Source organism: Euprymna scolopes, chromosome 10 (genome assembly GCF_053919585.1).
Source record: "Euprymna scolopes isolate OS-2025 chromosome 10, ASM5391958v1, whole genome shotgun sequence".
NCBI lineage: Eukaryota > Metazoa > Mollusca > Cephalopoda > Sepiida > Sepiolidae > Euprymna > Euprymna scolopes.
Window position 1 is genome coordinate 26463290 of NC_136491.1, and position 19126 is coordinate 26482415.

Sequence of the window (19126 nt, forward strand, 5' to 3'; positions counted from 1 at the left end):
TGCACCAAACATTGATATTATTTTTTTTCTTTTCCATCTGCAAAACTCAATCATGTTCTGCAAAGTGAAAAACAAAAACAACCATTTTCCTCTACAAAACAACCAAATCAAACACCATGAATAAATATTTGAAAATATAAAGACTTGAAACATAAAACATTCCTCCAAAATTACTGGATCCGGCGTTAAATAATCTGAAAAATGTGCTGTACTATTAAGAATACGTCCTATTCTAGTTAATATTATATATATATAAATTTATATTAAACAAGTGAAGCATGCATGGTCCCCCGTGGGTGCACAGTGAACGGAGCATAAAAAAGTCATTAAGTTCAGCATTTGCACCCCCCCCATCCATTTAACCCTAAAAGTCCTCAGGGGACGTCAAATCGTATGAAAATGAACAAACGGTGCAGTTTTAGGCTTTAACATATGTAAATTTGAGTTCTGCACCATGCAAAAAAAAGAAATGACCAAGTCCATCATTTGCCCCCCCCCCCATTTAGCCGCAAGAAGTCCACAATGCCTTAACATATTTAAATTTGAGTTCAGCACCATGCAAAACTGCTAAATAGACATACACAGAAAATTTTGGACAAATATGATAAAATAGTTCCTAAAATGGGGTGTTTTTATTAGCCCTAAAAGAGTCCCTGGGGCACACCCAAGAGTTATTGCAAAGTATAGACAAACAAAATTATGTAAAAATCAGTTAGTTACAACTTTTCAGAAAGTTCTATAAAAATCCAAGGCATCAATTTTTTTTAATAAATTCAAAAGTGTCAATTTTAGCAATTTTAACCTGAAAGGCACCCCTAGGGAGGCAACTGGAGTTTTTAGGAAAATCCGTTCTGTTACTTTTTTACTCATATCATGTTTAATGTTTGTACAAAATTCAAAAAATTCCAAGGTATAGTTATTGAGAAAAGTGTGGGCAGACAAACAGACGAATGGACAAACGAGTGTGAATTTACAGGTCTACTCTCCTTTTGTCAGGGGCTAAAAAAAATTGGGGGATTTATATAAACTATTTAATTGGAAATGCTTGTCTTTTTTCTTTGAAAGGCAAGCATTTCCATTTAAATATTTTATATAAATCCCCCAATTTTTTTTTTTTTTTCCAATTATTATTTTTTTTTTTTTCCAACATACTTTTTTACAATTTTTTTCACAGTGGTCTTCTGAAAGGTTCTGGAGGGTTGAATCAGTACACATCTGGTATAATGACAACTGTCCTGAGAAATGGTCATCTGCGTCCACATTTAAAGTTTATACGTGCTATGCTTAAAGTAAGTGAAAGTGAGATTTTTGTTCATCTGAAAAACTTGAAATAAAAGACAATTCTATTAGGAGTATCATAAGGACCCCTTAATTCACATCTCTTATTAATGGAGAATTGGTGTCTGTCTGTCTGTTTGAAAGCTACAACAAAAATTCTACCGCGAACAACAGACCTTGGTTTTCTTTTTGGCAACTTTTATTCCAGAATGTTATTCCCATCTTGGAAAAATTGAATGCTGATACAGTCCTATCTGCATCTTAATTATCGATATTGCTCTTGCTGTATGCCATCCCATCTGTCAACCATCTCTCTTGGCTGCCCATTACAGACCGCATACTAAGTAACTTTCTAAGGTGTCTCTAAACTCGTTACGTCATGTATCTATGTAACTCGTTACGTCATGTATCTACATAACCAAAAATACTTGCCTGGTTTTTTGTCACATATCTTTGTTTATTAAAATCAAACATTTCAATCCCATTTATCAAGCATTCTTCTAAACATTTGATTGTTTTACATATTTCTTGCTTAATTATTTCTACATTAAATTCCAGTCCTATTTCAAAACATTTTTCCATAATCAAAGGTTGTTATTTCCATAACATTGTCACCAGTTCAAATGTCGGCCCGTCAGCTCTCTATTCAGGACATCTGATATTGCATAGCCATAATATATTTGGGTTACGAATACAGTATTATTTTGAATATTTAGTCAGCGTTTACTTCTAGGGAAAAGTATCCTCATGCCAGATTGTTCTGACAAACTCCTGTACAGAGAGACTTTAGACACTCTAGGATAGTGTCTAGTAGGCATTCAAGTTCTCTCCAAGTAGGCATTCCTGTTTTCTTCTATTAATATACTATTGTGTGATAATTCACTCCTCAATTCGGGAAGGAAGGAGTAGTGTCACAGCCACCGAGATAGCCGTGGTAGTGTAGTATATGTTCTTGTCTTTGGTAACATTTACTTGTTCTATATTTGTTTTTTGTTTTTTTTTTACTCTTTTTTCGTTTGTTGGCTTCTCTGCTAGATCCCCAATATGTCTTCCGATTATAAGACAGATATAAGAATGGAATTAGTTTGAAAATATGGGTAAGAAATATCTTGTTCCGTTTATTCCTGTTACGACTCAGCTCATGCCTTTCAGTCGTAGGCGTGCCCCTTTTCTTCCTGAAATTTTTATGGATGGCCCTGCTCTCGATGAGAAATCGACTCTAGATTTCTTGGTCTTTTTGTTCTCATCAAATCTTTTTTTAAATTTTTTTTACACTTATCAAGGCCCGGAAGCCACTCATGGATAAGGGTTATTGCAAGTACAGTACGTTAGTGTGGAGATTTGATGAAGTGTTTACTTAAGGGGGCGGTTCATTAGGAATTTGTTAACGTTGGACTTGAAGACATCCAAGTTGTAGTCAAATGGGAAGCAGGCAGACGGAACAGAGTTCCACAGGCGTGCAGTTCTAAGAAAGAAGCTTTGTTCATGGAATCCGCGTTTTGATTTAGGCACAGATAAAGAGTGGGGGAAATTTTTCACAGTGGATTCAGCTAGATGAGTGTTTTTCGTGAAAGATTGGCGAGGGGGGGACCAGAGATTGGAGTTCAGACGAGCACCTGCCATGGAAATAACAATAAAACAAGGATAGGCTCGCAACGTCTCTTCTTCACTAAGCCACAAAGTCTATTTTGTACTCAGTCAAGGCAGGATAGGCTGTTTTTAGCAGCTCCTGCCCAGATATGGCAGCAGTATTCCATCCTTTCTTGGATTCCATATATTAGATCTATTACTCTTTCTGATTCTCGTAAAATCAGTTCTGTCTAGCGATCTTAACACTTTCTCACACCTGGAACTATTCTTTATCTTTACAAATCTACTACTATTAAATCATGTATGGAATATTGTTGTTATATTTGGACTGGTGAATCTCTGTCCTATTTGAGGGTTCTTGATAAAGTGCCAAAACATATCTGTAATTTGATTGGCTCAACCCTTTCTTTTTCACTGAAACTCCTCTCTCAAACATGTGATGTTGCTAGTCTCAGTCTTTTTTTTTTTATAAATACTATTATGGCACGTGTTCTTCAGAATTGTCTGATCTATTCCTTGCTTTCTTTGCTCCAGCTCATTTGACCCGTTGGTCTAGTGATCTTCATCAATTCATTGTATTGATACCTCATTGTAATGTATTCCTGTAGCTTTTCTCCAAGAATTACAAGATTGTGGAACTCTATTCCTGCTCACTGTTTCCCTGCTACCTACAGTTTTCGTCGTTTCGAAAGTAAGACATATAGGCATTTCTTGTCTTTGCGATAACCATCTTTCGTTCTTGTTACATGAAGTGGTTTCATGCTTTGTCTCAAGCAACTTCCATTAAAAACAAAAACAAAAAAAATCATGATTAAAAGTTTTGCTTTTCTTTTGCAGAGAAGGATTAGATTGCTGACGGATATTCTAAGAAAACATCTCCCACCAGAGTTTGTGTTTCATGAACCAAAGGTAAATAATCTTGTCTTTTGTTTTGGTGGGTGGGGGTGGGGTATTTTCTATCCATTATCTTGGATGAAATAAGAGAATACACTTTTAACTGAGAGATTTCCATGCTATTAGACTACGGCAATACTCATGATCGACTAAGTATATTTTCTGGGATCCCAACTATGCTAACTGTTGAAAGGAATAAATTTAGCACGACACTATCTACGTAATGTAGCCGTTATTATATGTATATATTTTTATATATGCATCTTCTATTGAGATTTTAGTTAGGATACTAGAAAGCTGATTGGCTAACTAAAATCTCAATAGAAGATGCGTATATAAAAACGACAAACAACCACAAAATTCGCGCATAAGCCTGAAGAGTCCGAGAGCGGATGAAACGCGGAATATTCAGTGTAGCTTAATCGCCATATATATTTTATAACTTACTAACTAGCTCTACCTACGTATTGAGCACTTTTGAAGTAAATACTTAAAGTTTACGCATAAATTTATACTTTCGTATATTAATTTTATGTGAGTAAATTAAGTAGTTATATATATATATATAGAGGCTCAGTTTATTTTTTTATAATATTATATAGATATATAAAAACAAGAATGTAAAAATATCTCCTTTATTTCAATTCAGGGTGGTTACCTACCATGATAAAAATAAATCAAGATAACCCTTAATTTGCTACTATTTGATTAACTTGGCCTTCGGGTCAAGATAAAAGTGTAGTATCTTTCTTCAGATACCACACTTCAATTTCTTGTTCTTTGTCAGTGGAGGAGAAATCCTTCACGACTAAGACAATTTTTATTTTTGTTCCTTTTCTCCACATTAAAAAACGACCCTGGTGTCAAACTTTGTCCCGTGGGGAGGCATTGTAAATAGGAACCCTTAATTTGCTACCCTAAAGTAAAAAGGCTCAATCTACTTTAATTATACAGGGTGAGTCACGGGAAACGGATGTTTTGGATTCACGTAAGTGTCATAAGCAAACACACGGTGTTCACGACTCCAGGTTAGCATGAGGGCAATGAACTGAAAAGAAAAAGCAATTCAAAATCAATAACTAAAACAAAATTTAACATAAAAGATAAACAAACAACAAACTAAAGTGCATCTTAAGCAGGTTTAAAGAGTACCTTCTTCACTCCCGATCTTTTACTCAAACAGAGCAAGGAGCATTCTAAAAACATCCGTTTCCCGTGACTCACCCTGTCTGTTTAAATGTATGTATGTATGTATGTATGTCTGCCTAAAACTTTCGACAGAGATGACAGATTTTCATGAGATCAGTATCATTTTGAAGCTCGGCACTTCGGACGACAAATATTGAAAAATTGGCTAAAAACATTCATTCCTTTTCAACAGGGTGGGGTCGTTTTATTTTTTTGTTTTTTTTTAATGATACTTTCGAAAGTCATCCCTCTTTTTTATTGACTAGCCTTAATTTAAACTTTTGCTATTTCCGGTTTGGCGATGGACGCAACAGCAAAGACGTCACGTTTTTTTTTTTTTTTTTCACATTCTTTTCCTCTTTCGCGGTACAGGTTCGAGCCTGCCTGCCTGCTTACTACCACGTTTTTTTTTTTTTTTTTTTTTTATTTACAATACACACCTAAACACCCGGGCAATGCCGGGCATCCAGGCTAGTGTATATATAAACAGGAATTTAAAAATATCTTCTTTTATTTCAATTCAGGGTGGTTACTATGTGTGGTTGCAGCTCCCTGAGTCGTTAGATTCGGAAACAATTCTTCCATGTGCAGAACACAGGCACACAGTTAACTACAGACCCGGAAGCAGGTAAGAAAAAATAACTGCCATAACTTTTTTGCGGGTTTTAATGTACTTACATGTTAGCAGCAGGGGAATTTTTAATACCTTACTTCAATTTTCCACTAACGAAAAAGAGCAGATGTGAGGGTCAAATACTATTTTTTCTAAGCATAGAAGCCCCTTCCTTTAAGAATGGCCCCACACAATTCTACTTGCCAGTGGGTTTTCTTTTTTACTTTTTTTTTTTTTTACAAGGCAGTCACCACTTATCAAGGCCCAGAGGCTGCTTAAGGATAAAAGTTCATGATTGTAAGGTGATCAGTGAGGCAGCAGCTTGTTGATTGTTTTCTGGTGGGAATTAGACAGAATTGGACTATTTAAGAAAACGAGATAGCAAAAACTTGTTCACATTGGACTTTAAGATGACCATGGTGTAGTCAGTTGGGAAGCAGGCCAGTGGAACAGAGTTCCACAGGTAGGCAGTTCTATGAATTAAGTTTTGTTCATGGAAATTGCGTTTATATTTAGACACTAATAGAGAGTAGAGGAACTTGAAGGTAGTGGTTGTAGCTTGACGAGTACTTTTTGTGAAAGATTGGAGAGGTGGACCATAGATTGAAGCTGAGAAAAGCACTTGCCGTGAAAATAACAGTAGAGCAGAGAGCAGGCTTGCAACGTCTCTTCCGTGGGAAAGAGGTTGCAAGGACGAGAAAATGGCATCGAAGCAGCCAGTTTTTAACTCTGTTAAGGCAGGATTGGGTACCCCGGGCAGCTCCTCCCCAGATGTGACATCATTACGCCATTTTAGGGTGTGTTTGGTTCTCATACACATAGAGGATTGTGTTGGAGTTAGATACCTTCTGGAGCAGTAGAATGATGCAACCATTTTCCAGTGACATTGACAACAGATTTGATGTAAGTCTTCCATTTCAGGTCAGGAATAAAAGTCAGTCCCACAGTGCTTCTTTGAAATTAAAACCATTCATATCAATCGTGGGCAAGTGAGGATCAGAGCATTTTTGATGAAAGATAGAAGGTTGGTTTTGGATGTATTGAAATTTACCAACCACATTTTGTCCCATTAAACCATATGCTACTAAATGTATTTGTGACCCATTGGGTCACAATCACTACTACGATTTATTCTACTTTGATTTCATTCATAAATTGTGACATATCTTTTAAGATATTCATCTTTCATAGTAAAACTAATAAGCCTCCTTATCTCTAAATTGTTATTATTATTGTTACTACTACTACTACTACTACTACTACTACTACTACTACTACGTGTTAGTTCACTTAGTACTTCCCATGACGTAGAATAAACATGTGTTACTGTTGGCTGGACGCCATATTGAATATCCACTCAAGACAAGGGACATAACTAAATATATAGAAGAAGGCAACCAAGTTCAATAACTCCAATTTTAACATTGCTGGTGTCTTCTGGTGTCAGGTGTAAGTCAAAGTTCTGACAAAAAGAAAAAAAAACAAAAAAAACAAACAAACAAACAAACAAGTTATTAACACAGCAAGTCTCTTAGAATTTTCTGTCCCCTGATCCATTCAATTTGGATTTCTTCCTTTACCAACATTTCTTTTACTCTGGCCGCATCAAATCAAAAGGGAGGCGGCTGGTTCGTTGAACCTCTCAGCTCGGAAGCCGAATTGAAAAGGGTAAGAAACAGCTTGTCTCTTGCTTTTATAGTTGTTTCCGGTGGTCTTTTGCGCATGTGTGGATTTCCTTTGAAAGGGGAAGTGACGTTGCCCTTGTGTGCGTATGTGTGCGCGTATGTGAGTACATGTGTGTACGTTAGCGTGTGTGTGTGTATACACATGAATGCGTGTGTATATACGCGAACGTGAATATATGTACGTGTATGGATGTGCGCGCATATGTTTGTGTGCGCGTACGTATATGACAAGTAATATAGCTTGAGATGTGAACGCGTGTTTTTGTGTGAGACTAGAAAGGGCTCGCGCAAGTCTCAGACGCCAATGGGCTCTTTGTTATTCAGACAAGTTTTTTTGATGACCAGCATATAGAAACCAGTCTATTCATCTTACCATAAACAAAGATGATAAATCCCCCCTGTGAGGAACCATCCTCCAAGCTGGCACAGGTAGCATCCGAATAGCAAACCACACTCAAATCTGAAGGATTTCCTTGCTGTGGAAATGATATGGAACCTGTCTTTGATTTAAGCTTTAATAGTGACTTGTTCACTTCAAAAAGTAATTTCACTTTAGGAGACTTTCCAGTATTACTCATCTTACACACATCAAATGATACATCAGGTCGAGTCTGGATAAATACCCACATCATTTGACATCATTTAGTCTTTTTAAATCTGTTTTCTCCTCTTAACTCGGCTCATCATTTTTACTTAAGGGTCTTCCTTTCTTTATATCTATTCGAGCAATAGATGGCACATAATTGTTTTGGTTTATAATGATCCCATCTTCCGTTTGTCTAACACACAATCCCAGAAATTTGAAGTTTCCATTTTCGTGCATTCCAACCTTGAATATTTTCTTTAGTTCTAAGATAACATTTATTTTTTTAAATAATCATTTCCACAAAATATAAAGTCATCTACATGCATTGCCAGAATACCCATCAAGTTCTCAGATAAATCATGCCAAAGAAAACAGTGCATTGTCATATGCATTTACCATTCCTTTTAGTTTAGTTAATTTCTGAGTACCATGAATGAGGCACATCATTCAATCCATAAATACATCTTTTCAGCTTCTACACTTGTGACTCTGGACATGCCTCAGATGGTGGCCTGAGAAATACGTCTCTCTCTAGCATATCACCTTCCAAAAATTCTGAGGTGAAATCAAAAGTCTCCACCTGGCAATTTTTAACAGAGGCTGTTGACATTACAAGGCGCATAGCTTCATGGCTACATGTTGGAGAGTCCGTTTTTAGGCTGTGTGAATTTTCTTCATAGCTACAATCACAAGGTTCTTTGCTCAGCAACCGAGAAGGCTAACATGCTTGCCAGTCGATTTGCCTCAAACTCCACACTGGACCCTCTAAACCACCCCCTACCTCAATTTCCTATGCGGACAGACGCCACGCTAGACGATCTGAAAATCACCCCTGCTCAGGTGCATGCTATCATAAAAAACCTTGACACTTCCAAAGCATGTGGACCCGACCTCATCCCAGCTGTGCTATTAAAAAAGTGCTCAGCCGAAGTAGCTCTAGTTCTCTCCAAACTCTACAACAAATGCCTTAATGAATCTTGCTTTCCGAGCTGTTGGAAAACTGCTTCTGTAGTACCAGTATTCAAGAATTCTGGCGAAAGAACTGACCCATTAAATTATCGCCCTATTAGCCTCCTCCCACTTTTTGCCAAAATATTTGAGACCTTAATTAACCATGCTCTAGTCCAGCACCTTACAGATGCTAAACTTCTGACCGACCATCAATATGGATTTAGACAAGCCCGTTCCACGGCAGACATCCTCACTGTAATCTCTGAACGCATATACCATTCACTGGACAAAGCGGGAGAGGGCAGAGCGGTAGCTCTAGATATATCTAAGGCTTTTGACAGGGTATGGCATGAGGGTCTCCTCAGGAAGATTAGATCTTACGGTATCACTGGTAGAATACTTAACATAATTAAATCCTTCTTAGATAAGAGAAAAATCCAGGTTGTCCTCGACGGTCGTACATCTAAACAATATGATATAAATGCGGAAGTGCCCCAGGGATCTATCCTTGGACCTCTGCTGTTCCTGATATTCATAAATGACCTCCCCGACAAAATTGCCTCTGAGATGGGTATATATGCTGATGACACCACACTCTATAGCAGGCACGACAGGAAAACAAATGAACATATATCTAAAGTAATGGCAGAAACACTAGAGGATGACCTCCAATCAGTAGTGGAATGGGGACAAAAATGGATGGTAACGTTCAATGCCACCAAGACAAAACTGGTTTCATTCAATAATTACAAGAAACCTTCTCTACCACCTATAGCAATGGCCAACGACTCTTTATCTGAGAGTACGTCTCTCAAGCTCCTTAGCCTAACGTTCACAGGAAACATGAGTTGGAACAATTACATCGAGGGCATTGCCAGGACCGCTGCAAGGAAGGTGGGCTCTCTCTACCGTGCTAGAAAACTTCTAACACCCGAAAGTATCCTGTACCTCTATAAGGCTACTATTCGCCCATGTATGGAGTATTGCTGTCATATTTGGGCCGGTGCATCGGCTACTAGTCTCTCGCTCCTTGACAGGGTTCAAAAGAGAGTCGCAAATCTGATAGGCCCTAAACTGGCATCTAAACTTCAGCCTCTGTCCCATCGTCGAAACGTTGCATCCCTCTGCCTGTTCTACAAGTATTATAATGGTGAATGCTCTGAAGAACTGCAAGCACTTGTGCCCCCATGACGTGAACACCCTCGACAGACCCGACAAGCTGCAAAATCCCACCCCCACACTGTAGAGATCCCTAGATGTAAAAGATCTTTCTACTCCAGTAGTTTCTTCCCCAGAACAGCTAGACTTTGGAATTCCATTCCAGGTCACTGCTTCCCCAACTGTACTGACATGCATAAGTTCAAGTGCAACGTGAACCAACATCTCGCTGCCCTAATCCCTACATAGTACCCCAGTAGATGTTTCCCCTGATAGTAGCCCCCTACACCAAAGTGGCAATGTGCCTGGTTTGGGGTGAAAATGTAATAAAAAAAAAAAAAAAAAAAAAAATGTTACAAGATGAGCCTTCATTATCTTTTTGTTATCCTTAACTTTCTCTGTTATCACCCATCTTGTTGATATGCATTTTTGACCTATGTTAGGGGTCCTGGATATGACCTTAAACTATATCCAGTGGTGAGGCCCCAGCTTGTGGGCTTTGGGGAGTGTGGGGCCACTCTTTAATTACCATTGCTCCCAAGTCCACTCTGACCCTGTTAGGGTCCCAACTATGGGTTAAATAGAAACCGACTTGAAAACAACAAATATATTCTATTAAAAAATATTTTCTTCAAAATCTTTGGATTCAGCATTAAATAATCCAAAAAGGGCCGATATGCCGTAAAACAAAGACAACCAAAAAACCTATGTTAGGGACACATTCATACGCTTCATGAGTTTTCATGTTTTTAATTTCTTTCTCCTTTGCATCAATCACATCTTTTGTGAGTTGTTTTTTTATGGAAAAGAGTTGTGAGGAAAACATGTTCTTTATGATTTCCTTCTGTTACTTGGGGAAGTTCTCGCCACTGATCAACCTTATCCCAATCGATACACACTGGACATTTATTTTCTGCAGTTGGTTCTATATTCCGCCAATGGCCATGATTTCCAGTTGATTTTAGTTGTGTAATCATAATCTTTCCTTTTTTTTCCACTCATTACTTCCAATAATTTTATATTCCACCATTTTCCCTTTACTCAGCCTCGTAGTATTGTCTTTCACTTCCTCCCTGTTACTATTTGAATTTTCATCATGTTGATCTCCAATTTCCTCTTTCAAGACTTTACTCATCTCATTTAAGGGAACTGTATTTTCTTTATTCCTTCACCTTCCAACATCCTTGATCAAGTGAGATTGATACATCCTGTAGAATGTTTCTTCAAGACAGATGAACCGTCTTTACTCAAAACTTTGGCAGAGCCACGCCATCCTTTATAGTTTTGTCTTCCATAGTAAATGATGTCCCCCTGTCACAAATCATTCATCCACATAACGTTTTATATAAAATCGCAATGCTCTCCAAATTTTTTCACTTGATTCAACCTCCATGAACCTTTTTCTCGCAGAATGTAAGGAATTTAAATTTATTCTAACCATATCACTGGTTGTTGAAGCATCTAATGTGAGTAACTGATCTATCAAAACTGATGGCGTATTTATATTGGATCCAAAAACAAGCTCATTTGGGCTATGTCCAGAATGATTCTGAAGAGTATTTTTTGGCACTAACAGCCCAAGCCAAAGCTATTTCTGGTCTACATTTCCCATCTTCTAATGTTTTCTCCATTGCTTCAGCCAATATTAGATTGTGATGTTCCACAGCGCCATTACTGAATAAACTTTCAGCGACTTCAGTGCAGATTTCAATATTCAGTTTTTCTTTCATCTCTCTGTAACCATCGTTATTAAATTCTCCCCCATTATCACTCAAGAAGCGTTTGGGAACTCCAAAATATGCTATCCATGTTAAAAATATGGTGCAAATAATTTCTTCACTCTTCTTGGTTTTAAACAGCCTGGCAGTAGAGTACCTAGTGGATGCGTCAATTAGATGCAAAATCCAGCATTGGTTATGTCTGAATTCTTTTAAGTCCAAACATACAGTGTCATTAAACCGGTTTCAAAGAGCCAATCGCACCACCAGACGAAGAGGGGGTCCTCTAAGTCTTAAACAAACTGAACACGAATCATAGACATCTTAAATAAAAACCAGAAACTCCTTATCATGAAAGGCTCCACTGCCTCTCACCAATGATACCAATTTCTCTTTTTTATGCATGAGCAAACTGTTTATGTAATTTCTCGGCCTTCATTCTTTTCTCCATTCTAGAGCATTTTTGTAAAGCTACACAATGTAACACAAAGTTTGGTGACTGCAAAATCATATTTGTCAATGGAAGTCTATAATGTCCAAAAGTTGTCATTTACAGCTGTCACTTTTAAAATCTAGTATCATACCAGAAGCTTTCATTGATTTACGACTTAGTAATAAGAGTAAATCATTTTTGACAATGTCAGCCTCTATGTTTGCTCTGACATCTTTTATATCTATATATCTATAAAAGTGAAAGTGTCTGTCTGTCTGTCTGTCTGTGTGTCTGTCTGTCTGTGTACATTTCCCTACGCAATAACTCTGTCAATTTTTAGTCTATAGACTCGAAATTTGAAATACCGGGTACTGAGATTTGGGAAAATCGATGTGACGGGTGTCAGCCAGAAATTTGGCTGTTAAGGGGTCAAATTTCAACGATTTGACCTTTAAGAACTCTACCAAACTCCTCCAACAATTTTGGGTCTAGACACTTGAAATTTTAGATATAGGTTCCTTGAACCTGGATCTAACTTAATAAAGTGATTTGAGCCCGAAACTAAAAATTTTAAGGGGTCATAATAGGGGTAAAATTTTTTAAAAAATTGACATCTGCGGTCTATACCAAATTACTCAGACAATTTCTGGTCTAAACATTTGAAATTTTACATAAAGTGTATTCAGAGATAGGGCAAGCTTTTTAATCGGTTTGAGTCGAAAATTTGAATTGTCAAGGGGTCAAAGTTCAAAAGATTTGATATTTGCCGTGTCTAGCAAATTACTCGGCCAATTTGGTGTCTAAACGTTTGAAATTTGTACATAACGAGTATTCAGGCATGCTGCAAGCATTTTAATCAGTTTTGGGGCGAGCATTTGGCTGCGAAAAGGTCAAAGTTAAAAGAGTTGACTTTTACAGATTCTACCAAATTCCTCCGCCAATTTTGGGTTTAAATACTGGAAATTTTGCATGTAGGTAACTTGGATATGGGTAAAACTTTGTATTTTGATGTGGGACCAAAATATTAAATGTTAAGGGTTCAAAATTGGGTCAAAGTTAAAAAAATTATCTCTGCGGTCTCTACGAAATTACTCACCAAATCTCTTGTATATATATATAAGTGATAGTGTCTGTGTGTGTCTGTGCGTCTGCGTGCATTTCCCTACGCTAAAACTCTGTCAATTTTAAGCTTACAGATTCGAAATTTGATATGCAGGGTACTGAGATTTGGGAAAATCGATGTGATAGGTTTTCGACAGAAATTTAGCGATTAAGTGGTCAATATTCAACAATTTGACCTTTGAGAATTCTACCAAACTCCTCCTACAATTTAGAGTCTAAGCACGTGATATTTTATATATAGATTCCTTGGACATGGATCTAACTTATTAACTTTACTTGATCCCTAAACAATAAATGTTAAGAGGTCATAATAGGGGTCAAAGTTTAAAAAAATTGACCGTTTTTTTTTTCCCCCTCAGCATACACTTCAAAACACCTGGGCAACGCCGGGCACCGATTGCTAGTCTCCTATAGTTACCGGAAATTTAACTGCTTTAATTGCCTTTACCTCCTCTCCATCACCAAAACAAAATGTCTTGTTGGATTTAAAAGTCTTCACTCAAGAAATACATTCAACCAAACTTCTCCAGTAACAGTTCTAGAACAGGCAGAATCCAACACTGCCATATCCAATGTCTCTTTGACAATATTGGACATTCTTATATTAGAATCATTTATCAATGTTCAATAACGGAACTTGGATTTAATTAATGAGCGTGTACATGGTCTAAATCCACAACAGTGTTAATATTTCTAGGACTAAAACCAGTGCAGTCTCTGGCAAAATGTCTAAAAGAATTTGAAGCAACGCATTGTCGTACCCGTGTTTGTCCATTGGATTTGTTTTGTTTCCTTGATAGAATTTTTGTTCCATTTTACTTCCGATTGAAATTTACCGTTTCAATTTCTTCTTTGATAGCCAGAACTGCATTCCAATGAAGAAATATCAGAAAACATTTTTTTTTAAAGTATCCTTTATTGCTTCGTAAGTTAAACTTCCACATGTCCTCGCAAATTTTTCGTTTTCTTCTGATACATTCGCTGCATTTAAAACAAAAAATGCTTGGACTCCTTCCGGCAGAGAAATTCCGTATTTCATAATTTTTCTGGTACAAGAATCCATCCCACACCAAAAAGTCGTTTATGTTTATTCCAGCAGTTCTTTTGTAAAAGTAAATTTCCTTGAATAACATGTATGCCACCATGTTTTTATCCCTTAAATATATCTCGTCCAACTTCTCCGTAATTATTTTAATCCGTCAGTTCGGCCGATGACCTGGACTATGCAGACAACATTGCCAAATTCAGCGAAATATAATCTAAGTGTCCAGCAGGCATTGAATCTCAACACCACTGTCAAACACGTGGGTATGATGATCGATGCCTATAAAACAAAAGCTTTATCAGTCAGTTCCCCTTTTCTAACGTTTACCCTATCATTCTCAATGATATAAAGAAGTAAAGCAGTTCAAGTAGTACGGCTCAACCTTTACAGCACCAGGAGGCTTTACTGGTTTAGTAACAGTTTTTGTTGTCCTAAGAAGGAATCCATCCTCAAGTTAGCAGCCCCAATCGCATCAGCTGGCTGGAGGAAGCCAACTAAAGATATAAATTAGAAAAGTGGAGATAAAAATTGAACTGTTGGCGGGGAACCGTGTTTTTGGTGTTCATCGCTGAAACTGGGAATGATCGAGATATGCTGAGGACTCAGTTGTCGATTGGCATGGGTAGACCACCTTGACGGTTAGAAGTTACAGGTTTTGGGATTATTTTAAGAAAAAAATATTAAAGTCCAAAGGTAGATCATAAGTTTATGATTCAAAATAAATAAATAAAAAATATTGCTTACAATATAACACAAGTTTTCAGTTTGCGAACAAAATAATTTGAGATCAAAGTTGCAATTTCTCTCAAATTAATATTTGCCCTTTTCATATTTTAAAACATATTTTTCTTTAAATCTTTCTTTTTTCTTTAAATCTCTTTTTTTTTTTTAATCTCATATTAATATTAATATTTTATCTTTCATTTTTTTTTTAAATCTCATATTAATATTAATATTTTTTCTTTCGTTTTTTTTTAAATCTCATATTAATATTAATATTTTTTCTTTCGTTTTTTTTTAAATCTCATATTAATATTAATATTTTTTCTTTCGTTTTTTTTTAAATCTCATATTAATATTAATATTTTTTTCTTTCATATTTTAAATATATTTTACTTTCATTTTCATAGTATAAAAATTATTTCAGATTTTTATCCCGAGTAGCTTCTGGGCTTTGATAAGTGGTGACCTCCATGTAAAAAAAAATTTTTTCATAGTATAAAAATTATTTCAGATTTTTAAAAATATTTTTCTTTCTTTCTAATATTTTTAAATATCTTTTTTCCATGCTTACATTAAAAATATATTTCTTTTATGATTTTTTAAATATTAATACTTTTCTTTCATATTTAAAAAAAAAATAGTTTTCTTTCATTATTTTCTTTCATTCTCATATTTTTACATATCCTTTTTGTATTCTCATATTTAAAAATATTTTTCTTTTATAACTATTTTTATATTAATAGTTTTATTTTATATTTTTTAAATATTTTTCTTTCATTCTTATATTTATAAAAATATTTTTCTTCTTATATTCGTTTGAAAATATTTTTTTTCATTCTTATATTCAAAAGATATTTTTATTTTATAATTATTTCAATATTAATATTATCTTTCATATATTTTAAATATTTTTCGGTACTTGTGCAATTATTGAACTGTGCTGAAATGATAATGTTATTTATAAACACATTCTTAACATGAAAGGAGAAGAGTGTTTTGTAACTATTCTCTACTTTCACCTAACAATTTAATAAAAAAATAGCATAAAACTTTAATTTAATTTGAAAATACTATTCAAACATAGCGTGGTTCAATAAGTGTACAAGCACCTATTTTTCTTTCATTCTCACATTTTTTACAAACATTTTTCTTTCATTCTTATATTTTTTTTTAAATATTTTTCTTTCATTCTTATATTTTCAAAAATATTTTTCTTTCATTTTTATATTTTTAAAAATATTTTTCTTTCATTTTTATATTTTTAAATATTTTATTTCATTTTCATATTTTAAAAAAATATTTTTCTTTAATTCTTATATTTTTGAAAAATATTTTCCTTTCATTCTTATATTTTTGAAAAATATTTTTCTTTCGTTCTTATATTTTTCAAAAATATTTTTCTTTCGTTCTTATATTTTTCAAAAATATTTTTCTTTCGTTCTTATATTTTTCAAAAATATTTTTCCTTCATTTTTATGTTTAAAAAATATTTTTCTATCATTTTCATATTTTTAAAAAATATTTTTCTTTCATTCTTATATTTTTAAATATATTTTTCTTTAATTCTTATATTCTAAAAAATATTTTTATTTCATTTATATATTTTTAAAACTATTTTTCTTTCATTCTTATATTTAAAAAAATATTTTTCTTCCATTTTTATATTTAAAAAAAACTTTTTTTCTTTGATTCGTTCATTTTTAAAAATATTTTTCTTTCATTATCATATTTGAAAAAATATTTTCCTTTCACTCTTATATTTTTCAAAATATTCTTCTTTCATTTTTATATTTTTAAAAATATTTTTCTTTCATTCTTATATTTTTTAAAAATATTTTTCTTTCATTCTTATATTTTAAAAAATATTTTTCTTTCATTTTTATATTTTTTAAAAATATTTTTGTTTCATTTTTATATCTATAAAAATATTTTTCTTTCATTTTTATATTTTTTAAAAATATTCTTCTTTCATTTTTATATTTTTAAAAATATTTTTCTTTCATTTTTATATTTTTTAAAAATATTTTTCTTTCATTCTTATTTTTTTTAAATATTCTTCTTTCATTCTTATATTTTTTTAAAATATTTTTCTTTCATTCTTATATTTTTTAAAAATATTTTTCTTTCATTCTTATATTTTCAAAAATATTCTTCTTTCATTCTTATATTTTTTAAAAATATTCTTCTTTCATTCTTATATTTTTTAAAAATATTTTTCTTTCATTTTAATATTTTTTAAAAATATTTTTGTTTCATTTTTATATTTTTTAAAAATATTTTTCTTTCATTTTTATATTTTTAAAATATTTTTCTGTTATTCTTTTATTTTTAAAGAATATTTTACTTTCATTCTTATATTTAAAAAAAATTTCTTTCATGTTTATATTTTTCAAAATATTTTTCTTTCATTTTTAAAATAATTTTTATTCATATTTTTTTATAATATTAATATTTTGTTAAATCTTTTTTCTTTTATTATCATTTTTTTAAATATTTTTCTATCATTTTTATATTTGTTTTAAAATAATTTTCATTCAGCTTTTTTCTAATATCAATATTTTTAAAACATATTTTTCTTTCATTCTCGTGTTTTTAAAAAATATTTTACTTTTATTCTTATATTTCTTAAAATATTTTTCTTTCCTTTTCATATATTTTAAAAATATTTTTCTTCCATTCCTATATTTTTTAAATATTTTTCTATCATTTTTATGTTTGTTTTAAATATATTATTCTTTTATTCCTATATTTGTCTTGAAGTAATTTTCATTCATATTTTTTTCTAATATCAATATTTTTAAAAAATATTTTTCTTTCATTCTCATGTTTTAAAAAATATTTTTCTTTCATTCTCATGTTTTAAAAAATATTTTTCTTTCACTCTCATGTTTTAAAAAAATATTTTTCTTTCGTTCTTATATTTGTTTTAAAATAATTTTCATTCATATTTTTTTTTAATATTAATATTTTTCTTTCGTAATTTTAGCTTTTCATATGCAAAGAATTTCAAAAACTTTCTACGTATTTCTGTTAGTTTTTGTGAGGAAGAATCTATACCATCATGCGCTCTCCGTCTCTGCAGACATCTGGAAGAATACTGGAAATCTAAAACCGAAGGTTCATGAAAATAACGATAAAAAAAGGGATTCCAGCACTGTCACGGAAGATTGCTGGAAGAAAACTTTTGGAAAGAGAACATCTTTATGCAGATGTAATCAGAATTTGACAAAATGTCTGTTGTTATAAATATTGAATTTTTTTTTTTTAGTTTTGGGAGGGTTTGTAAATTTTTTAATGATTTTTATTTTTAATTCCATTTAAACTGAAATTTAGATGAAAAAAAAAAATTAGATTTTTAAATTATATCTATCTGTGAAGATACCACCATTTGTTTATAAAATTGTTTTATATGCAAACCTTAGTTTTTCAAATTAACTTTTTATATATAAAAATAATTTTACAACATATTCTTTTAAAATAAAATCTTTTTTTATATAATTTAATAGTTTTAAATAAGATGGTTTCCCTGTGCCATTTAGTTGTTGGAAATAAAATTATTCTTAAATTAAATTCTTTGTTCATTTTTTAACTAAAAAAAAAAAAAAATGCAACCAATTCTTTTTTCATATATTTTAAATATTTTAGGTTTATACATAGCAACTATTGCAGAATAAGTCTGATTGCTGTTGCTTTTCAAATCCCGTTTTTACATGAGTCCTATTGAGTCTGATGGATGATACAAACCGCCCCGGAAAATGCCAGGTGAGCTTATCCAATGAGAAACTGAGCTGCCAAAAAAGATATGAGCGAGCAGACGACACCAAATTGGAAGAAAAAGAAGAAAAATAGAAAAAAAAAAAAAGGAAGAGTTTCATTGCACTTCAAAAGATCCATTGCAAAAACAAGTGTTTATTCTGGTTGGTGACAAGTATAATAAACAATTCTAAGCTGGAAGCTATCATGAAGTCGGCGGAAACCTGCTCACATTCTGGTAAGAAAGCCGGCTGCTGGTAACCGAGTGAAGATGCACGAAATGCCAACGGAAGTGTATCCTTAAAAACATAACTGATAGTTTCAGCTGGAGGTGTAATAATAGCTAGTGTAGACACTGAACCTCTTCCTTGTGATACGGCACTTTCTTC

The 19126-nt window shown here is 33.2% G+C and overlaps 1 protein-coding gene across 2 annotated transcripts in view; it reads left to right on the plus strand.

Annotated features, from left to right (window-relative positions):
* LOC145285877 (2-aminoadipate transaminase-like) overlaps positions 1-18331 on the plus strand; it is a 238921-nt gene extending 220590 nt beyond the window's left edge. The window contains exons 8-11 of one of the 2 annotated variants that reach the window (XM_080134327.1): positions 1175-1289; positions 3706-3777; positions 5475-5578; positions 17971-18256. In XM_080134327.1, coding sequence (XP_079990453.1) covers positions 1175-1289; positions 3706-3777; positions 5475-5578; positions 17971-18109 — 430 coding nt within the window. In that variant the 3' untranslated portion in view covers positions 18110-18256. Of the gene's footprint in view, positions 1-1174; positions 1290-3705; positions 3778-5474; positions 5579-17970 lie in introns of both variants that reach the window. The other variant, XM_080134326.1, reaches the window with a different exon arrangement.
* The last annotated feature ends 795 nt before the right edge of the window (positions 18332-19126 follow it).